The sequence below is a fragment of the Anopheles funestus genome, chromosome 3RL, assembly GCF_943734845.2.
Source record: "Anopheles funestus chromosome 3RL, idAnoFuneDA-416_04, whole genome shotgun sequence".
Taxonomy (NCBI): Eukaryota; Metazoa; Arthropoda; class Insecta; order Diptera; family Culicidae; genus Anopheles; species Anopheles funestus.
This window is the reverse complement of record NC_064599.1, coordinates 6,360,220-6,377,972: the sequence shown is the minus strand read 5'-3', so window position 1 is coordinate 6,377,972 and position 17,753 is coordinate 6,360,220. Positions and strand designations below refer to the sequence as shown.

General features: G+C 43.7%; 5 protein-coding genes across 10 annotated transcripts; 3 read left to right on the top strand and 2 right to left on the bottom strand.

The window, feature by feature from the left end:
• Positions 1-351: 351 nt before the first annotated feature.
• LOC125772286 (protein lifeguard 1-like) lies at positions 352-2,074 on the top strand. The gene is made up of 4 exons (XM_049443832.1): positions 352-497; positions 686-924; positions 998-1,246; positions 1,307-2,074. Exons 1-4 carry the CDS (start codon positions 491-493, stop codon positions 1,664-1,666), a joined length of 855 nt encoding a protein of 284 aa, XP_049299789.1. The 5' UTR covers positions 352-490; the 3' UTR covers positions 1,667-2,074.
• Positions 2,075-2,790: 716 nt separating this feature from the next.
• Positions 2,791-8,126, top strand: LOC125772281 (protein lifeguard 1-like). 5 transcript variants are annotated; one of them, XM_049443821.1, is made up of 6 exons: positions 2,791-2,974; positions 3,376-3,435; positions 4,036-4,214; positions 5,172-5,539; positions 5,607-5,855; positions 5,923-8,126. In XM_049443821.1, exons 3-6 carry the CDS (start codon positions 4,184-4,186, stop codon positions 6,280-6,282), a joined length of 1,008 nt encoding a protein of 335 aa, XP_049299778.1. In that variant the 5' UTR covers positions 2,791-2,974; positions 3,376-3,435; positions 4,036-4,183; the 3' UTR covers positions 6,283-8,126. The 5 variants fall into 5 exon arrangements, with proteins under 5 accessions (XP_049299778.1, XP_049299779.1, XP_049299780.1 ...); XM_049443822.1 differs by having other exon boundaries at positions 4,033-4,214; XM_049443823.1 differs by lacking the exon at positions 3,376-3,435.
• Positions 8,028-11,864, bottom strand: LOC125772273 (beta-alanine transporter). Its single transcript, XM_049443809.1, has 8 exons — positions 10,736-11,864; positions 10,497-10,592; positions 10,109-10,322; positions 9,777-10,035; positions 9,472-9,721; positions 9,006-9,397; positions 8,459-8,637; positions 8,028-8,391 (listed from the first exon to the last, which is right to left on the bottom strand). The coding sequence occupies exons 1-8, from the start codon at positions 10,846-10,848 to the stop codon at positions 8,194-8,196; spliced, it is 1,701 nt and encodes a 566-aa protein (XP_049299766.1). The 5' UTR covers positions 10,849-11,864; the 3' UTR covers positions 8,028-8,193.
• A 108-nt stretch (positions 11,865-11,972) lies between these two features.
• On the bottom strand, positions 11,973-15,396 carry LOC125772271 (programmed cell death 6-interacting protein). Its single transcript, XM_049443806.1, has 4 exons — positions 14,825-15,396; positions 13,643-14,679; positions 12,498-13,557; positions 11,973-12,422 (listed from the first exon to the last, which is right to left on the bottom strand). The coding sequence occupies exons 1-4, from the start codon at positions 15,150-15,152 to the stop codon at positions 12,280-12,282; spliced, it is 2,568 nt and encodes an 855-aa protein (XP_049299763.1). The 5' UTR covers positions 15,153-15,396; the 3' UTR covers positions 11,973-12,279.
• Positions 15,397-15,543: 147 nt separating this feature from the next.
• Positions 15,544-17,752, top strand: LOC125772283 (dehydrogenase/reductase SDR family protein 7-like). 2 transcript variants are annotated; one of them, XM_049443829.1, is made up of 5 exons: positions 15,544-15,711; positions 15,780-15,969; positions 16,025-16,168; positions 16,233-16,698; positions 16,777-17,752. In XM_049443829.1, exons 2-5 carry the CDS (start codon positions 15,823-15,825, stop codon positions 16,968-16,970), a joined length of 951 nt encoding a protein of 316 aa, XP_049299786.1. In that variant the 5' UTR covers positions 15,544-15,711; positions 15,780-15,822; the 3' UTR covers positions 16,971-17,752. The 2 variants fall into 2 exon arrangements, with proteins under 2 accessions (XP_049299786.1, XP_049299785.1); XM_049443828.1 differs by having other exon boundaries at positions 15,550-15,969.
• Position 17,753: the final 1 nt, after the last annotated feature.

The window sequence follows — 17,753 nt, the reverse complement described above, 5'->3', positions numbered from 1 at the left end:
GCGCGTCAAAGACCTCCTACCGGGACGGTTTTAACGTAGAAAGTTTCCAACGATGTAAAACAAAATAAAATAACGAAACAATGTGAAATTACAACGCCGCCAACGATTAATCTATGGTTGATCTATGATTTTTATGGTGGTCTGGATTGTTACACGTTTGAATGAAAGAAATGAAAACAAAAACTGTGTAAAAGGAACGCAGAGAACATGCTGAACGCTTTCGTCATGCGTAAATTCGTTTTAGCTATAAATAAAACAAACTTTTTATCAGTATGAATGCTTCAAAGGAATTCATAAAAGAAGCGTGATTTAAAAAAATGCAATTTTGCAATATTAAATATGTCCGTTCACTACACCATGGTGCGTAATCTGCCATTTGGGACGTCTGACGTTTGGAGAAGGAAAAAAAACAGAATCTTCAGAAATTTTTATAAAATTAGTCAGATATTTGTGTATTGCTCCGGTGTGGTGAAATATTTGCGGCGTAACAATGCAAGGTATGAAATAATTGTTCGTTTCTTTGCCTGTGTAATATAAAATCACGAAGATAGCAGTGAATTATTTGCGACATGTTGTTTTGCATCATGAAAAACACTTGAACGGGAGGAAAGAGCAAACATTTGTTCTGCTGCTAGTGCTTCTGCTACATCATCACATTTTTTCATCATTCTGTTTACATTGGTAGGTGATCAGCAGCAGTTCTTCAGTGGCACATCATACCCACAGCAGCCGGGATATGGTGTTGGATTTGCGCCCCAGCCCGGCATGCAGCCGGGAATGCATCCAAGCGCATTTGCGTCATCTGCAGGGACGCCAGACGGGTACACACCATACGACGCAGAATCAGCATCGGTTAAAGGGTTTGATTTCAACGATCAAAGCATTCGTCGCGGATTTATTAAGAAAGTCTATTCCATTTTGACTGTAAGTATCGCTTCGCGAGAATGGTGCAGATCGAAGGAATGAATTTAACCTTTACCTTACTTTACACCATCAGTTGCAACTGTCGATCACGTTCGTATTTGTTGCCTTCGTAATAAACCATGAACCAACGAAACTGTGGGTGCGCCAGCATCCCGCCATGTTCTGGGTGGCTTTCGCCGTGATGTTTGGAACGATGATCGCTATTTCATGCTGCGGAGAGCTGCGCCGAAAGGCGCCGGCCAACATGATGTTGCTGGGACTGTTTACGTTTGCAGAATCGTTCTTGGTATCAATGGTGGCCGCTAGCTACAGTTCCTACGAGGTAAAAACACAACCACCAATGTATAATTGCACGTTTTAAGACGTTGTTGTTTACTTCCAGGTCATGTTGGCATTTGGTATAACGGCAGCCGTCTGTCTCGGGCTCACACTGTTCGCCTTCCAGACCAAGTGGGATTTCACGATGATGGGTGGTATCCTGTTCACAGCCGTGCTGATCCTGTTCCTGTTCGGTTTGATTGCGATGTTTATTCCGGGCAAGACGGTTCAATTGATTTACTCCTCGCTTGGTGCACTGCTCTTCTCCGTCTATCTTGTCTATGATACGCAGATAATGATGGGTGGAAGCCACAAGTACTCGATCAGCCCGGAAGAGTACGTGTTTGCCGCCCTCTGTCTTTATCTGGATGTCATTAACATTTTCCTCCACATCCTATCGATTATTGGTGCGTCGAGGAATTGAGGCGTACATCGTCAACTTCCGTCAATGTATTTCTTTGTGTGTTGTATTCTGTACGAATGGTTCTCATTCGATAAGTGGAGTGAAATGGTGAATGGTAGTATTGTACGTTGTTGCAAGTATTGCTATTATTTGATCTAACCATCGGTCCATCCGTAACGATCTAGATTAACGTAAAGTACTCATATGAATACGGCAAACGCATTCTCCGGAAACATTTTCAGCCCTGTGACCACTCTGTTCAGCTAGCGTGTTAAGCATCGTGCTTAACGATACCCCTCAGTATATCACACTGTATTTACTACATCTTGTACAGACCAGTACGGTCCACTCGTGTTTCCATAACGAAACTATCTGTTGAATGTGGGAAAAAGGAAATAAATTATCGTAACGACGTTAAACTACTGACAATGCGTAGTTAGTTATTCACGCCAGAAGGATGGACAAGTATTTGAAATATTTTCTTCCGTTATCCCTATTTACAATTGTGTATCGCCGAACCATATGTATGTCTAAAGCTGGGAAAGCTTTTGTTTGAATATTACTAATTGGATTACATTTCTGCTTCGATAATTAGGAATAGAAACAGTTGGACATCCCATCAAAAATAATATTTGAATAGATGCATCACGCCAAGAATGTTCTATGAAACATTTCATCACCCCTATGATAAGTGATGGGAAGTGCGCTACAGTTCGCACATTTTACACACTGCGCGCGCTTGACGCACTGTGCGCACTTGACGAACTGTGCGCACAGTGCACGCACTTGACGCTCTGCGCGTACTTTACACTCTGTGCTCACTCTGTAGCACAGTAGATTGTGCTACTTTGCCCATCACTTCATGAATGTTCAAGGATTCGCCAGTACCACAAGTTGTGGGTTCAAATGTTCGATTGTCTATGACTAATTTATTGATTTATATTTTGAAAGTACGCCTTGTTTGGAAGAAATTATCTAGCAATGTCAATCCTGCAGCAATTTTCTCTGTATCTAATTCAAATTGCCATTAATTTTCAAACAAATGGGAATTTGTTTTATTCAAAAAAAAATAGTGCCACTATGTCAAACACATTGCTGTCAAAAGATATGGACGAGCCCGCGCAGAAACGACTAGATTACAAGCTGTCAGCACGGGAACAATACAGACTTTTGTCAGTTTGTGCATGTCTATCGAAACAACACGCGACTCGCTGGAAGGTCGAAGTTTTTCCTAGTGGAATTGTAGTACTGCGAGCTTTGTTTTATTGAGCATAAATAACGCTAATTACCGAACGAGTCATCCCATCTTCGGAAGTCAATAGTGATAAGGTATGGGAAGTTCAAATCTGTGTCTGATAAGCACTTCAACATTTTGATTGCCAAAGTAGAAAACACCGTGTCCTGAAGGGGTTCTGAGTATAGCAGCATGAGTCATACGGTGGAATCGATTGTTTTTTGTTGTTGCTCTATTTGCATTTTTTTTTTCGCACCGTAGCCTCAATGTTTCGTTTGTTTTCATTTTTCCGCTCGCAGACTGTGTCTGTGTTTGCGCCGCATTATGTGTATGTTCGGATCTTTTCCGTTGCCGTTTTTTTCATTGCTACTTTTACACACGGTGGTTCATTTTTAGCTACACCGTAAAACCCATTTTCACATTTGTCACTGCACTGCTTCATTAGGTGGTTGGACGTACATATTCTATTATCTTTTTCCCCTTTCGTTCGTTGCAGATTATCTCTGTGCGAAAAAATCATAGCAAAAATCTCCCTGAAGCAAAGATAAAATGCAAGGTAAGCTAAACCATCGGACTGACATGTTCATTACATTTGTTTGTGATGCTAATTTGATCAGCTTTGTGTGTTGATTTGTCTGTGATGTTTCGCGGCAGCGGTGCGTGTGTTTTGTACTCAATTTGCGACCTTGACTTTAGCCGGAACATCGAGAAAGCGCACGCTGTGTCTTACGATTGCATCAGATTTAGCGGGAAAAGGCACAACTTCGATCTCTCTTTGTAGGGAAATTTGTGTAATGTTGCATGATAAAAACAAACCTTGCGATCGGTCTAGAATGTTCGACCCACCAGCAAAGAAGCCGGTCATCTACTGCACTGCGCTAAAGAATCTGCATATGAACAAGTTGAGAAGCAGTGTGCAAATGAAATGGTTCAACAAAACGATTAAATTATGTTGACATAAACACTCACAGGTGTTTGGTGAGGCGTGTGAACCAAAGGCTTTAAAAACGCGATATCAGCCGCAAGGAAAGAACCTTGCGGATGCAATCTGTATGAAACGGGATAAACAAAAGAACTCTACCTGGCAAGTGAAATGCGCTGACGGTTTTATTATAATACTGTTTTCTTTCTGTTTCTTCTCCCCCACTTTAAGCAGGTCGTTTCTAATTGAATTAAACTGCACAGTGCGCAAAACGTTCCGTAAAACAGAGCGAACCCCTTATAATATCGGCAGCGTGACACACACGTTAGCATAAAAGCAAACTGTGAACACTTTAGCCGGGTATCCAGATCAAAACACGACGATGGCTTACCAAGGAGGAGGATATTATCAAGGTTTTGTTTATGATTTTTTCTATCTTGTTTTTCTTCTATTCTCCCGCCTGTCCATTCGTCTGCATGAATTATCATTCGATTCGATATTTTAAGTACTAACGTGAATTGTTTTGCTTAATTGCTTGAAAACAACATTTCTAACACATTTCTAAAACCTTCCCTCATTCCGTTCTTTCATCTTCACTGTGCCCTTTTAACGGAAGTTTCGCTGACACGATGTGTAACACAAGTGCAGTGCGAAAAGAAAAATCGCTTGAGGGCGTAAAATGATTCATAACACAAATAATCACACAGCGTAAAAGGGAGAGCGAGAGAACTAGGTACACAAATCTAACACACCACCCACTAGGTTTATTTTTTAGGTGCAGCTGAATCAACTACACTTGAGCGATTCAATCGTTCTTATAAGCTCTTGCATATCGGTCTTTGGATTTGAGTTATTTTGACATTGTGACACGTTAGTTTGAGACCTACAGTACACAGTTCATCGTTTCCCTATCGTTTAAATTAGCGAACTCTAATTATCAACATTTTCACACACACACACCCCACACCGTTTGCAAGCAGAACGGTCGGTAAGCTGTGTTTTGTGGTTTCGTGCGTTTCCGTTTGTGCATGTTCAAGGTGTTAGATAAATGTCGGATGCTGGATCCACGCGTCCGCTACGTATGTGGCCCGTTTAAAAATCAATCGCAATTTAACGTGCCTCTAGAATGGGTCGCAATGTGGTGAAATAGAAGTAAAAGTCTGGAAGCATGTTAATCATACTCTGCGCAACATTCTGGTGCTTTGTTTTGCTTTGATTATTGAACGGCCCATAAGAGAGTTGTGAACGTGTAGTGTTGATAGTGATTTTAAATACCATCAATAACGTCCTTAGACCTAGATTTAGGTTGGGTGCCAACATGCCGTAACTAATGCGATCGCGATGCTCTTTTCTTGAAACGCTTTCTACAGACCCAAATCAAGCGTACTACGGGGGACAGTATCCGCAGCAACCCGGCTACAACCCGAACTATCCTCCACAGCAGCCCGGCTATCCTCCACAGCAGCCCGGCTATCCACCGCAACAGCCCGGTTATCCTTCGGGTGGTTATATTCCCGGCTACCCACCACAGCAACCCGGTTATCCACCACAGCAACCCGGTTATCCACCGCAGCAACCCGGCTATTCTCCCCAGCCCGGTTTCGTACAACCTCCACCGGCAATGCCTGGTGCGTACGGTGCCGCATACGATCCCGAGACGGGCAGCGTCAAGGGTTTCGAATTCAATGATCAATCGATCAGACGTGGATTCATCCGCAAGGTGTATTCCATCCTCACGGTAAGAGCGTAATAATCATTCATTGTGGACAGTTTTTGAACCGATTTTTATTTCCCCCTTTCGCCAGGTACAACTCATGATCACACTCGGCTTTATAACGCTCTTTCTCTACCACCGGCCGACAAAGCTATGGGTACAGAACCACCCGGAGATGTTCTGGATTGCGTTGGGAGTTATGATTGTGACACTAATTACGATGGCATGCTGCGGTGATGTGCGCCGAAAGGCACCGATGAACTTCATATTTCTCACACTCTTTACACTGGCCCAAGCATTCCTGCTTGGTGTTACAACGGCCAACTTTAGCTCACAAGAGGTAGTTTGCTTTGATTCAACGCAGAGAGGCGATTCCTTCAATTGTTTGCTTTTTCTTTCCTTAAAAGGTCATGCTAGCGGTAGGCATAACGGCAGCTGTCTGTCTCGGGCTGACACTGTTCGCCTTCCAGACGAAGTGGGACTTTACCGTCATGGGTGGCATCCTGTTTGTGGCCGTACTGATCCTGATGCTGTTTGGGCTGATCGCGATCTTCTTCCCGGGCAAAACGATCACGCTCGTGTACGCTTCGGCTGGTGCGCTGATATTCTCGATCTATCTGGTGTACGATACGCAGCTAATGCTCGGTGGCGAACACAAGTACTCGATCAGCCCCGAAGAGTATATCTTTGCCGCGCTGAACCTTTATCTGGACATTGTGAACATTTTCCTGTACATCCTTACCATCATCGGTGCATCGCGCGATTAAACACGGCGTAGGTGCCGGTGATCAGGTTGTTGATTTTAAAATTTTCAGTAATTTCTTTTTCTACCTTTCTCTCATTCCATACAAACGATATATGAATGTTTGCTGTAAGGTTTCTGACAGCACTATTTATCTATAGGCATCTATGTTTCTATGCTTGTTGTGTTAGATTGCCTTAAGAATGATTGCCATATGTTTTCAGTAATTTTCATATACAATTATCTCAAAAAAAACGTTTGGTTGTTAGCTGCATTGAGCTTCTAAGCAGATGTGTAGATGCGCGAGAATCCTACGCGCACATCCATTGAATTTCAAACCGATAATTGCTTGTGTATATAAATGGTTACCATTTGCTCGAAACACCACATACAAACAGCACGAGTGATTACGCTGAAACCTTGTCCAGCCATTATGCGTGCTTTCTTGGCTACATTTTGAAAATAATAATGAAATTCGCCCCACTAACTGGTACCGGTGGAAGTTTAATCTGAAATTCTAATGAAATTTAATCTACCCTGCATAATCGTCTTATAGTATCACACCGCAAATAATGCTACTTAAGCTCCCGAAATGATAAGAGGGTAGAATAGTTGGTGTGTCGTAAAAAGTGACGTGTCTTATCTTTCCCGTTGGGTGCGTCTACAAACGAACGAAGAAATGAACAAGAAAGGGTGTCCAGATGAAACCCATCAAATGTACTTCCACATACACATGCTAGTGGAATTTGATAAATCGAAATTAGCAGCAGTTTTACGCAAACCATCACAACACAATCTCCTGGATGAATGGATCCAGTGCCAAAATTATTCCCAAATAATTGTTTACATTTTCCTGTGTATTTGGCCCATTGATTACATTGTGTTATCGAATTTCTTTCGTTTGTCAGCAACAACAAATGCTTATCGAAATTAAGTGATTCATACGAATTTGTACGAATGTTTAAAGATGTTCGTGATAGAGTGTGCGAAGAAGAGGAAAATTTTTCTTATTGAGGCTTATTTTACCAATGTTTAGATATGTACGCTTTGTACAATTGTTTTGTTTGCACCAGCGAGGAGTTTTGTTATACTACCATCTAAATGAAAAAGATCCCAAACGAATCAGTAATAACTACCAAATATAACTGTACACCAAATACAAAACTGGCTGCTACACTGTGTTGATAGGATATGCTTTTGTGTAATGTAATGCACGAAATGTAATAATGTGGCTTAGAATAGTAGGATGGGAATGGTTTTTAATTTTATTTATTTCACCAAGAAGACCACCAAAAACACAAATGGGGTCATCGTCCGTTTTGCCATTCTATCCTTCTAAAGGGTGTGTAATGTAACAATAAAACTTTACACGATTAATTATTATAGCAGAATAAACAAAAAGTCCTCATAAAAAATCCACATCTACATGTTTTTGCCGCTATACACTGCAAAGATGTATATAATGTTTACCACAAATAATATAAATATTGCGTAACAAGTTTGGAACATTATTTATGAAATGAAATCTATAACAAAACAAAAATCCTAGCTACAGTGCAAACTTAAACAATGAATGAAATAGAAAAGAACATCCAGTGAATGTATTGAAAGTTTTGAACAATGCAAAAGCTTTACATTGACGGCAGCCATCGATGACAATAGATAGTGGTGGTAATGGAAACTGAATATCTCGAAGCAGCCTCCAATTAAAACAGAAAAAAATCGATGTAGTTCGAATATGATACAATCAAGTAATCAAGCATAAAAATATTTCTGCTACAACAACGTAAACAACCCTACCCACGGGGTGTGTAAGTTTGTCCATGTTTTTTTTTCTTTTAACAATAAAACACAACAATAACTGTTAAACATGCATAATGCGCAATGAAGACAAATTTCCGAACTCGATTGTATTAATCTCCCTCCGACTACTGCACTACTGTTTCACTACGTGTGTCCGTTTCCTTCTGTAGAATGGATCCTGGAACGGGTTCGTCAGTGTGATCTTCTCCCCATCGGCCAGTGTTTGAGGCAGTGGCATATTTTTCGTTTCCGGCAGGAACAAACTCGCAATACCACCGGCCGTCAATGCGAGACCCATGATCACCAGTGGAATGGCAACGTTTTCCTTTCCCTGGGGTAGATAAAAACGCGGTAAAGTGAGTCGTGTTGGAGCTCTACTCGTCAATTAATCAGCTCACCGTGTAGTTCATCAGTGGTATAACGATTGGGCCCAGCATACCGACCACAGAGCAAAAGCTCATTCCCAAGCCTCGGACAACGGTTGGATAGATTTCCGAGGCGGTCAGCGGAACGACAACGAACGCCGACGAAACTCCCATTTTACCGATGCAGTAAAGAATTAATGTTGTAGTACGACCTGCCGAGTAGAGGAGAAGTTACGATAAATCGATAGGATAATGAACTCGAAGAGAAGATAGTACAGAAGGAAGGTGGATGAATAACACACGCATATCATATTACCGCGGGAACGTACGCCACAAGCACCGTTACTAATGATGGCATTGGTGAAAGAGTAGAAGACAAGGCGTATGAAGCGTCACGAAGACTTGACATTAATTTGAAGCAACTATTGAACTTAATACCGCTGGGTTTAAAGTAGATTTTACTTCTGTTTTGTTCATTTTTTTAACCAATATCAAGGAGAAAAACCTCACAAACCACTACTCATCACAAAGTTCCTAAATAATTTGCCATAAGAATGAAAATAGGTAGGTGTTTACATACCTTGCGGAACGATCGTTAGTGCACAGGCCAGCCCACCGATAACCATCGTCGTAAAGAGCACACCACGACGACCGAACAAGTTCAGGCTGGGCCATAGCACAATATACGTCGGCAATTCGACCAAACCGGCTAGAAAAAAGTTGAAGATCTCATCGCCTCCAAGAGCAGGCGCGTAATAGCTAAGACCCACGTAAACGCTCGTGTTCGTTAGCCAGATAAACGCCACGAACGTTGTCTTCCGACGCATCTGCGGTTTGGCGAACAAATGCCGCAGTCCGATTTCGTTTGCGTGCGAATTCGCAGCAGGATCTGGAGCATCCTCCAACGATAGGGCCTTAATCCGTTCGTCCAGTAACTGCCGATAGCCATCATCGATCGTTTTACCATTCACTCTAGAACATGTAGAACATGTGTAACCATCGTTAGCTGTGGAGGTAATCAGTTTGCTTCCAATTGCAGGACTTACTTGGCCATTTTTAAGAGAATCCCTTTCGCCAGACTGTACTTGCCACGTGCTGCAAGCCAGCGTGGTGATTCGGGAATTAGACTGTAGAACAGAAACAGCACCAACAGTGGAACGGAAACAGCGATTGACAGCGAGCGCCAGTCTCGTTCATAGTACACGATCACCGACAGCAGGACTAACCCTACCGAGTACGCAATGTTGGAGATAATGGTGCAGAAATTGCGACGCCTTGGTTCTACCAGTTCAATTGCTGAAAAGGATCTCATAAATTGACTTCCAAACAAAACAACGAAGAACAAACCTACCCAGCATATACGGACTTGACAAGATGGCCGGTACGGTGAGACCTACAATGATGCGGGTCATTAGCCAAGATCCGTAGCTCCACATAGCCGCTCCAACTGCACCGGCCGTCACCTGCACCACCAGGCAGAGATAGAACGAAAGTTTGCGTCCCCAGTAGTCCTGCATGTAACCGAATCCCAGATTACCGATCAGCCCGGCAACACCGAATAACATCAGTGCCGTTGTAGTGTCAAAGTCTCGATCACACACTAGATTCCACTGGGTGGGTGAGGGGAAAAAGGGGAACGGTTCGGTATCCTTACGATTCGTCACACTCCTCTACCCTTCTTACCTCGGTTACTACGGTGGAGTTGAAGATGGATTGATCGTAGATCCAACCATCCCGGCATGGCATAACACCGCTCGGCGATTGTAGTTGTTCGAGAGATATATTCTCCCCATCCTGCTGCAACCGGATCATATTAGCAATTTCGGAATAATTACGCGAATACATGGAACATTTGGAGTATCCCATCGTACCATCCGAATGTGGAAGTTGTGGTGTGCTGATAATAGATGGACGAAAATATCAAGTGGACAATGAGTGCTTAAATTAACAAATTTACGTTCAATTGATTTTAGGTTTAATATTTTTGACCATGAAGCAGTTTGGGGATAGAAATTAGTAAATTAGAGTCACGAAGTACATCCTATACCCTTATAGGAACTGATTACGTTACCTAATGTTTTTAAGTGACTCCAACAAAAGACCATGAAATCCATCGAATTCGGGTACTTTGCACCAATGGTTAGGTTTTGCGGCTAGGAAAAGTTGGCTGCAGAAACGAGAGATTATATTAAAAATGTAAAGATAAAGCAAAGGATCAACGAACGCTTTTGAAGGACTCCATATTCAAATATAACAAAATTGGGTGATTGTAACTGTTATTACACTTTATTGTCTAAAACCAATTCATACCTGTACGCGTGAAAAGCACAAGGGAATGTAGCGGGAAATAGAAGCACTCCTATAATGATCTTCTGATACGCCCCAAACCCGTCGCACATTTCCAGAATGGAATCAAAATCCATGGCAACCGATCGCGTTTCTTTCCCTAGCAGAGCTATATTTTAACGATCAAACAGAAACTGTGTGATGTGTTTCTCTATAGCCACAGTCCGCTACACATGGTGAACCGATCGAGACTGAGCATGGTACCGATCGTTGAATTTCAAATGACCCCACCTACCGGGCAGGATATCTAGCATCTTCGATTAAATGAATGCATTTATCTCGTAGCTCGTTTTTAAATTCTGACCGCGTACCTCCGGGACACTTGAAATCCGAACCGTCGCATTGTGGTAAAAGGCGGTAAACGTTAGCCGCAGAAATTTAAGCTAATCATGGAGAACGGTGGAACTCATGCGTTTGCTAGATCGGTCGGATCGGTGCATTTCAAGCCCGATCGTCAAACGGTGAGCACGTGCGTTCTCAACACTTGACCAAAGTTATTTGTGGAGTTAAGCGTACAGGTTTTTTCCATAAAGAGCATAAGCGTTTATGTATCTGAAGTATTTGTATTCTTTAACAAAAAAAGGGTGATCTTGAAAGTGTTTATCCAAAATGTGAAATAAAAGTAGATTATGTTTTGAATCAGTTATATTTGGCAATTAATAAACATGATTGCATAGTAAAGGTCAGGACAAAATCGTTATGAGGACTTTTACTGTTAAATTTCAACGAATGTAAATGATTTTAAAGTGATTAAGAGTTGCGCAATTTCTTATAACAGTCATAAAATTCTGGCTTTGGTCGTGTTTTGCTTTAAATCACAACTGACCGGTGTAAGAGTTCCATTTGTTTAATTTTTAACGCTTCAGCTGATAACCTTATTTGCTTCAAAAGACGCATAGTAATTGTAGGTCAGATAAATTATTTCATTAGAGAGAAGGCTCTCACGTTTGCCTTCTCGCACACACATTCCCACAGTTCAAACAGTTGCCTCATTATTTTGTTGTGCACCAAATTAGCTATAATTGAATAAAGATCCGACGTCAAAATGCGGACGCATTTATGTTAAATTAATAAAACACATAAGCACCAAATGAAGCACGTTCCTTCCTCCACAATCATTTCTTCCCTAATGTTTCAACTTTTAGCTTAGCTTATCGTCGGCAAACCAGATGAGGTAAACTTCTTCGGCATTGGCGATGAATTTAGGAATATATAATTAATTTATTCAGCACAATCATATAGAAGAACAAGAAGTATTACTCAGCTTTCACAGATTCGTTATAAATTGTATGTTCGTTTGCGTGTATGTGTGTGTGTTGGGTTTGAGTTGTTCAACGGATTAGATCAATAATACACAACGGGATATATCGACTTTTAAACCTATTACATGTTAAACTTCATTTTTTACAACCCAACTGTTCGGTTATGTGTGTAGCTGTTGTTTGTTGTATGTTTGTGTGCGTGTAGCAAAGGTGCACGAACGGTGCCTTCGAGAAGGGACGAGTCATCTACCATCCCATCGGGTTGTTTGGGTTCGGAGCACCGGGAGCACCCTGGGGCGGTTGCTGCTGATGCTGTGCCCCGTACGCTCCCGGATACGTTCCATAGTACGGTGGTGGTACCATAGACGCAGGTGGAAAACCAGTGTATGCTAAAGGGCGGAAAAGTAAAAAGAAATTTCTGTTAAAAAAAATCCATTCGAAAGCACTTCACTTTTGTTACGTACCCGAAGGATAAGGTAGTGTACCATAGGGATTGAAACCTTGGGGCATCGGTGGTGGTGCGTATCCCGTAAAACCAGACATCGGTGCCATATTGCCACCGTAGGTAGCTGCCATCGGGATGCCTTGCATCTGCTGAGGATAGGGCGCCGGTGCCGAGCTAGCCGCCATCGGAGCGCTGCTGCTCGGAGCCGTTGCGGCGCTGCTGCCCGATTCGCTCGTCGCCGTAGTAGACGTATGATGCGTCGGAATGATCGGTGTTACCGCAACGGAAGCCTGGCGGCTCGATTCGTGCGTAAGGTCCTTCATCAGTTCCTCCTTTTCGGTTTTGCGTGCGAAGCAATAATCACTGATCTTGCTCTGGAAGACGAGCAGAATCTCCGTCAGCCCGTTGTAGAACGTTTCGCCCTCCTGCAGATAGCCCTGCAGCTCGGTGAACACATCGTAGGCTGCCGCCAGTTCGGACAGCGTTCGATCGCGCTGATCGGTCGATACGCCCGACTCCGACACGAATCGTTCATGAGCCTCGCGAATTTCCGTCGAAATGACTTGCTGACGGGCGAGTGTTTCGCCCACCTGCTCCTGCAGCGGACCAATCAGCTTACCAATTTCGGACAGTGAGATGGCCGGTTCGTTAATAACACCTTCGGTAGCGAGGGTTCCCAGGAAGCGGTCCTTCAAATCGATCGTAAGCGCTTTCAGCTCCGATTCGATGCACTCCCGTTCGGCTTTCATTGTTTCGACCGACTCCATGAGCGAACGAAGTGCCAGAGCGGCGGAAGAGTTGGCCGCTTGGCTGCTGCTGCCTACTCCCGCTGATGGAATCTCCTTCGCCAGCTGGTCGGTTGCCATCGAGAGTAACTCGAGTCCGTGCTTGTGGGTGGCGAATTTCTCCCGGATCACCTTATCCGCTGCGGTCGCATTGTTAATGATCGTGCGATACTTTTCACCGTTCGCACGGAATGTTGCGGCCAGCTTATCCGATGGCGTGCGCGTCCAACGGTCCTTAAACTGCGCACGCAGCTGATTATCCGAGTCGCGCTCCTCATCCATCATTCGGAAGGCCTGAATGGATTGGGATGGAAGTGGTATTAGTATGATTTGTTTTACTCTTTTTAAAAATCATTAATAAATATATTTTTAGTCTTACCTCATCAAGTATTTCCTTATTGCGCGTAAACAATTCCGGCAAACGTTCAATCAATTCCTTCAGTTGTGCGATACCACCCTTATCACGGACCGCACTCGCTTTCTCCTGCAGCGATGGTGGCAAACTGTCACCCGATGCCGTCACCTCGACGATTGCCGGCAAGTTCAAGCTTGAAAGCAATCCATTTAGGGCTGTAGTCGCTTCTCGCAGTCGCATAATCTCTCCGTTGACCAATTCTGACTTTCGACCTTCGCATGCGGCCAGTGCCTGATTAACCGCTACCGGCACAAGTGCGGTAAAGAGATCCCTAAAGTCTTCGCTCAAATGCGTCGCCATGGGGAGAACCTTTGCCAGCTGTGCCTTGCCCGGACTGGGTAGATTATTCACGTCCGGAATGATTTCGTTGTAGATGAAGTCGTTATCCTTCTTGGCGTCGGCCAGACTCTTCTGGGCACGGTTTGCATACTCCTGAAACAGTGTCGGGTTGGAGGAACGAGATTGAGCCGTCTTGAACAGTTCCACCGCTTTCTGCAGCCGGCTAATTTCCTCTCCGAACGCTTTGTTCGCTTGCGACACTTTGCTGTGGTAAAGCATGGTCAGCGCGTGCATTGCGGCTTGACGGCCAGCGACCTGCGGTATCCATTCTTTATCCCACAATGGTCTCACGCTCTCACGCTGCATCGAGCGAAGTGCCTCCGAGTAGAGTTCCTCGCACTGGGCGCACAGTTTCGCCACTACCAGATCTTTCATATTGTCTTTAATCGCTTTGATGACAAACATTTCCTGTGCCTGTGCCAGCATCAGATTGCTGAGTGCGTTCAGACTGTCCTGCGAGAGGTCTGGCGTCGGTTCGCCCTGAATCGTAGCGGAGGCAAGCGTCTTTAGGAAGGTAAATATTGATGCACTCTGTTGGAAAAGTTTCGCCGCCTGCTTTAATCCTTCGTCGGTATCAACACGTTGGTTGCTTGCTACGGCACTCTGTAGCGCTGCGAGGTTAAACAATACGCAAGTCCTTTCGTACGCAATCGAAGTGAGCGCTGCAATGGGGAGTGGAATACAAAAGCACACACGGAAACACGCATGAAGCATTCATTAATTGATCAATTCATATCTCGCCTTTCACCCTCTCGTGACCCCAACCCACACCTTCCCCTCTTTCCATCGTTTGAACCAGATACTCACTTAGGCTAATGCGACCTCCGAAAATCGATCCTTTGTCGAATGCGTCTTTCCATTTGAATGGCACCTGCAGCTCCTGCACCGGAATTTTCGATTCCAGCGCACTAAGCTGGTCGTAGTAGCGATAGTTTAGCTCCAGGCCCGAATCCTGTTTGTCGAACACTTTCCACATGGCGGTGTTACGCAGCTGATTGAGCTCCGAAATTGCTTCATTGATTACGTTCAGCTGTTCCGTCTCCAGATTGCGATAGTTGCTTTGGACAAGGGTTTTCAGCGGTTTCGCTATATCTACCTCGGAGGGTTTCTTCAGTGGCACGGACAGCAGCCCCATGGTGTGATGTGTCGGTATTTGTCGGAGTGCCAAACGTGAGACAAAAAGCTATTTCCTTTTTCTTCCGTATTCTGCTCGTACCCGTTGGAGCTACACGAAAAAACGCCCGATGGTCGTGTTCTGGAACGTACTTTGTTCGGTGGCGTACGAAATTATTCACCCAGACTCTGTCTCTCTGCGTCTATTAGTAATAATGTTGGGTAGGTATGATTCATATAAATCGTTTTTTTTTTTACCAGCTGTTTGACAGGTGACAAAACAACCAGGTTGGATGTTCCCAACTAACCAAATTGATTTTCATTCAACTGTTATTTAAATTGTAATTTGAATAAATCACTTCGAGAAGCACTTTTACCGACAGACTTCTGGAATTAAAACCCTTTATCAGAAGAAGTTGAACTGTAATTAAAATTCACAATAAAATTTCCCGTACTAAAATACCTCAATTTCCCTTTTTGTTTATACTTGCCATGTGCATCACCAAGGGCGGAGCTGATTGGTTGGTTTGAAAAAAGGGAAAATCAGCTGTCAGCTGACGGGTAAACAACAGAAGGGTCAGGTAAACAACCGAAAACCAAACCTTCCCAACACAGAAGCAGATAACGATCGTTCCAATTTCGTCAGTAGTGATTAGTGCCCAGTCCCTATCGGTGGAAGCAGCTGAAAGATAATGAAGAGCCTTACAGAACGACCCGCTGGGTCACTTTATTGGTGGGTACTTGCCACATTATTTCTCCCGCTAGCGATCCCAGGGTTGGTGCTCAAGTTACTGACGAGGATGAAGGAAAAACGGAACGCGCGCAATTTTAACGGAAAGGTAAGCAAGTTTAACAGAGCATTGTGGAGTGATTTAATTGGTTTTCCTTATACAGGTCGTTCTGATAACCGGAGCAAGTTCGGGATTGGGAGAAGCGTTGGCCCACAGTTTCTTTCTTGCCGGTTGCAAGGTTGTGCTTGCCGCTCGCCGCAAGGACGAACTGGAGCGTGTGCGGAAGGATCTACTTGAGCTTCATGCGGTACGCCATTTGAAGATGTGTGAAGCGTTTAAACCTTCGCTAACGTTTCCCCTTTTATGCGCAGACCGTTCCGACACATCCACCAATTATACTTCAGTTGGACCTTTCCGATCTGAACAGTATTACCGGTAAGGTGCAGAGCGTGCTGGAAATTCATGGTGCGATCGATATTCTGGTCAACAACGGAGGCATCAGCGTACGCGGCGATGCCCTGTCGACAGCAATCGACGTCGACATACGGATAATGCTAGTCAATTACTTCGGTACCGTGGCCATCACGAAGGCTTGTCTGCCTTCGATGATTGCCCGAAAGGAGGGCCGTATCGTGTGCATTTCCAGCGTGCAGGGAAAGTTTGCCATACCGCACCGTTCGTCGTACAGTGCGTCCAAACACGCACTGCAAGCCTTTTGCGACAGTTTGCGGGCAGAGGTGGCAAAGGACAATATTAAAGTTACACTGATATCACCCGGGTACATCAATACTGCAATCTCGATGAATGCACTTACCGGTTCCGGTGCTACCTATGGTAGTAAGTATCAATTTTACCTGTTTCGATTGATAGTCAATTCCGCGAAAGCAAGATGCATTTAATTATTTCACATTGTAGAGATGGACGCTGCGACGGCGGGTGGTGCATCGGCGGAGGATTCAGCGTCCGGCATCCTGAAAGCGATCGCACGGGATGAGAAGGATATTATCATGGCACCGATTGCACCGCGCGCCGCTTACTGGTTGCGCCATAGAATGCCATCCGTTTACTTCTGGATAATGCAGAAGCGTGCGGAAAAACTAACTTCATAAACCAAAGAACAAACAGCATACTGCTAGTTCCTTTCGTTTTTACCGATACGATTCACATCAGGGCATTACATATTTGTTACACTAAATATTATACCAATTGGCAGCTACAGGTAAAGCAACTTCGTTACCCTTAGTTCATGAGCAATTAACTATGAAAAGATCAAACCACTCCTAAGATAACCGTATCAAAGATAGAGTACACGTGGAATAACTGCTAAAATAGAAACAACCTAGTAAGGTGCACCTGTTCCAAAAGAAGAATCAATTTAAGATAAGCCAGCGTAAAAATAGAGAAAACAAAAACAATGTTTGTGTGTGATAATCAATTGCTTACTGTTTGTAAATCACCCGAAATCGGTCTACAATAAGGTCTACAGACAGATAAGCCGCCCCTCGTTTATGTAACTTCTTGTCGGATCAAAAGGTCGCTGTATATCGTTGGTTTATTGTTTTGCACTTTATGGTAGACGTAAAGCGTTTTTACGGGCGCGTCTAATGAACTATCGCTTCAATCGGTTTGAGTTCGATACATTTTCAAGGTCATATACAAGCTTCATTATAGGTAACCTTCCACTAATAGGTTGCGGCGAGACAGGTGTTCGTGCAACGTCCTAATTTGGTACAGGGTTTTGCAAGTATTTTTGTTAATAACCAACGATCGTCTGAGCGTTAATGAACTTCTAATTAGACAAATGATTGGCGCAAAATATTAGGTAATTATTTGGAAATGCAACACGTAGATCATTAAATTGCGTAGATACATTTTAGCTAGGAAACATACAT

Excerpts from the sequence above, each read along its gene's own strand:
- LOC125772286 (XM_049443832.1), top strand. Across the intron at positions 925-997 it reads AAGTCTATTCCATTTTGACT|TTGCAACTGTCGATCACGTT; the intron begins GTAAGTATCGCT and ends TTACACCATCAG. Across the intron at positions 1,247-1,306 it reads CTAGCTACAGTTCCTACGAG|GTCATGTTGGCATTTGGTAT; the intron begins GTAAAAACACAA and ends GTTTACTTCCAG.
- LOC125772281 (XM_049443823.1), top strand. The coding sequence starts at position 4,184 with ATGGCTTACCAAGGAGGAGGATATTATCAAG. Across the intron at positions 5,540-5,606 it reads AGGTGTATTCCATCCTCACG|GTACAACTCATGATCACACT; the intron begins GTAAGAGCGTAA and ends CCCTTTCGCCAG. Across the intron at positions 5,856-5,922 it reads CCAACTTTAGCTCACAAGAG|GTCATGCTAGCGGTAGGCAT; the intron begins GTAGTTTGCTTT and ends TTTCCTTAAAAG.
- LOC125772273 (XM_049443809.1), bottom strand. The coding sequence starts at position 10,848 with ATGGATTTTGATTCCATTCTGGAAATGTGCGACGGGTTTGGGGCGTAT. Across the intron at positions 10,323-10,496 it reads GAGTCACTTAAAAACATTAG|CACACCACAACTTCCACATT; the intron begins GTAACGTAATCA and ends ATCTATTATCAG. Across the intron at positions 9,398-9,471 it reads ATTCTCTTAAAAATGGCCAA|AGTGAATGGTAAAACGATCG; the intron begins GTAAGTCCTGCA and ends TACATGTTCTAG.
- LOC125772271 (XM_049443806.1), bottom strand. The coding sequence starts at position 15,152 with ATGGGGCTGCTGTCCGTGCCACTGAAGAAACCCTCCGAGGTAGATATA. Across the intron at positions 13,558-13,642 it reads ATAAGGAAATACTTGATGAG|GCCTTCCGAATGATGGATGA; the intron begins GTAAGACTAAAA and ends CAATCCATTCAG. Across the intron at positions 12,423-12,497 it reads TACACTACCTTATCCTTCGG|CATACACTGGTTTTCCACCT; the intron begins GTACGTAACAAA and ends TCCGCCCTTTAG.
- LOC125772283 (XM_049443829.1), top strand. The coding sequence starts at position 15,823 with ATGAAGAGCCTTACAGAACGACCCGCTGGGTCACTTTATTGGTGGGTA. Across the intron at positions 16,169-16,232 it reads ATCTACTTGAGCTTCATGCG|ACCGTTCCGACACATCCACC; the intron begins GTACGCCATTTG and ends TTTTATGCGCAG. Across the intron at positions 16,699-16,776 it reads TTCCGGTGCTACCTATGGTA|AGATGGACGCTGCGACGGCG; the intron begins GTAAGTATCAAT and ends TTCACATTGTAG.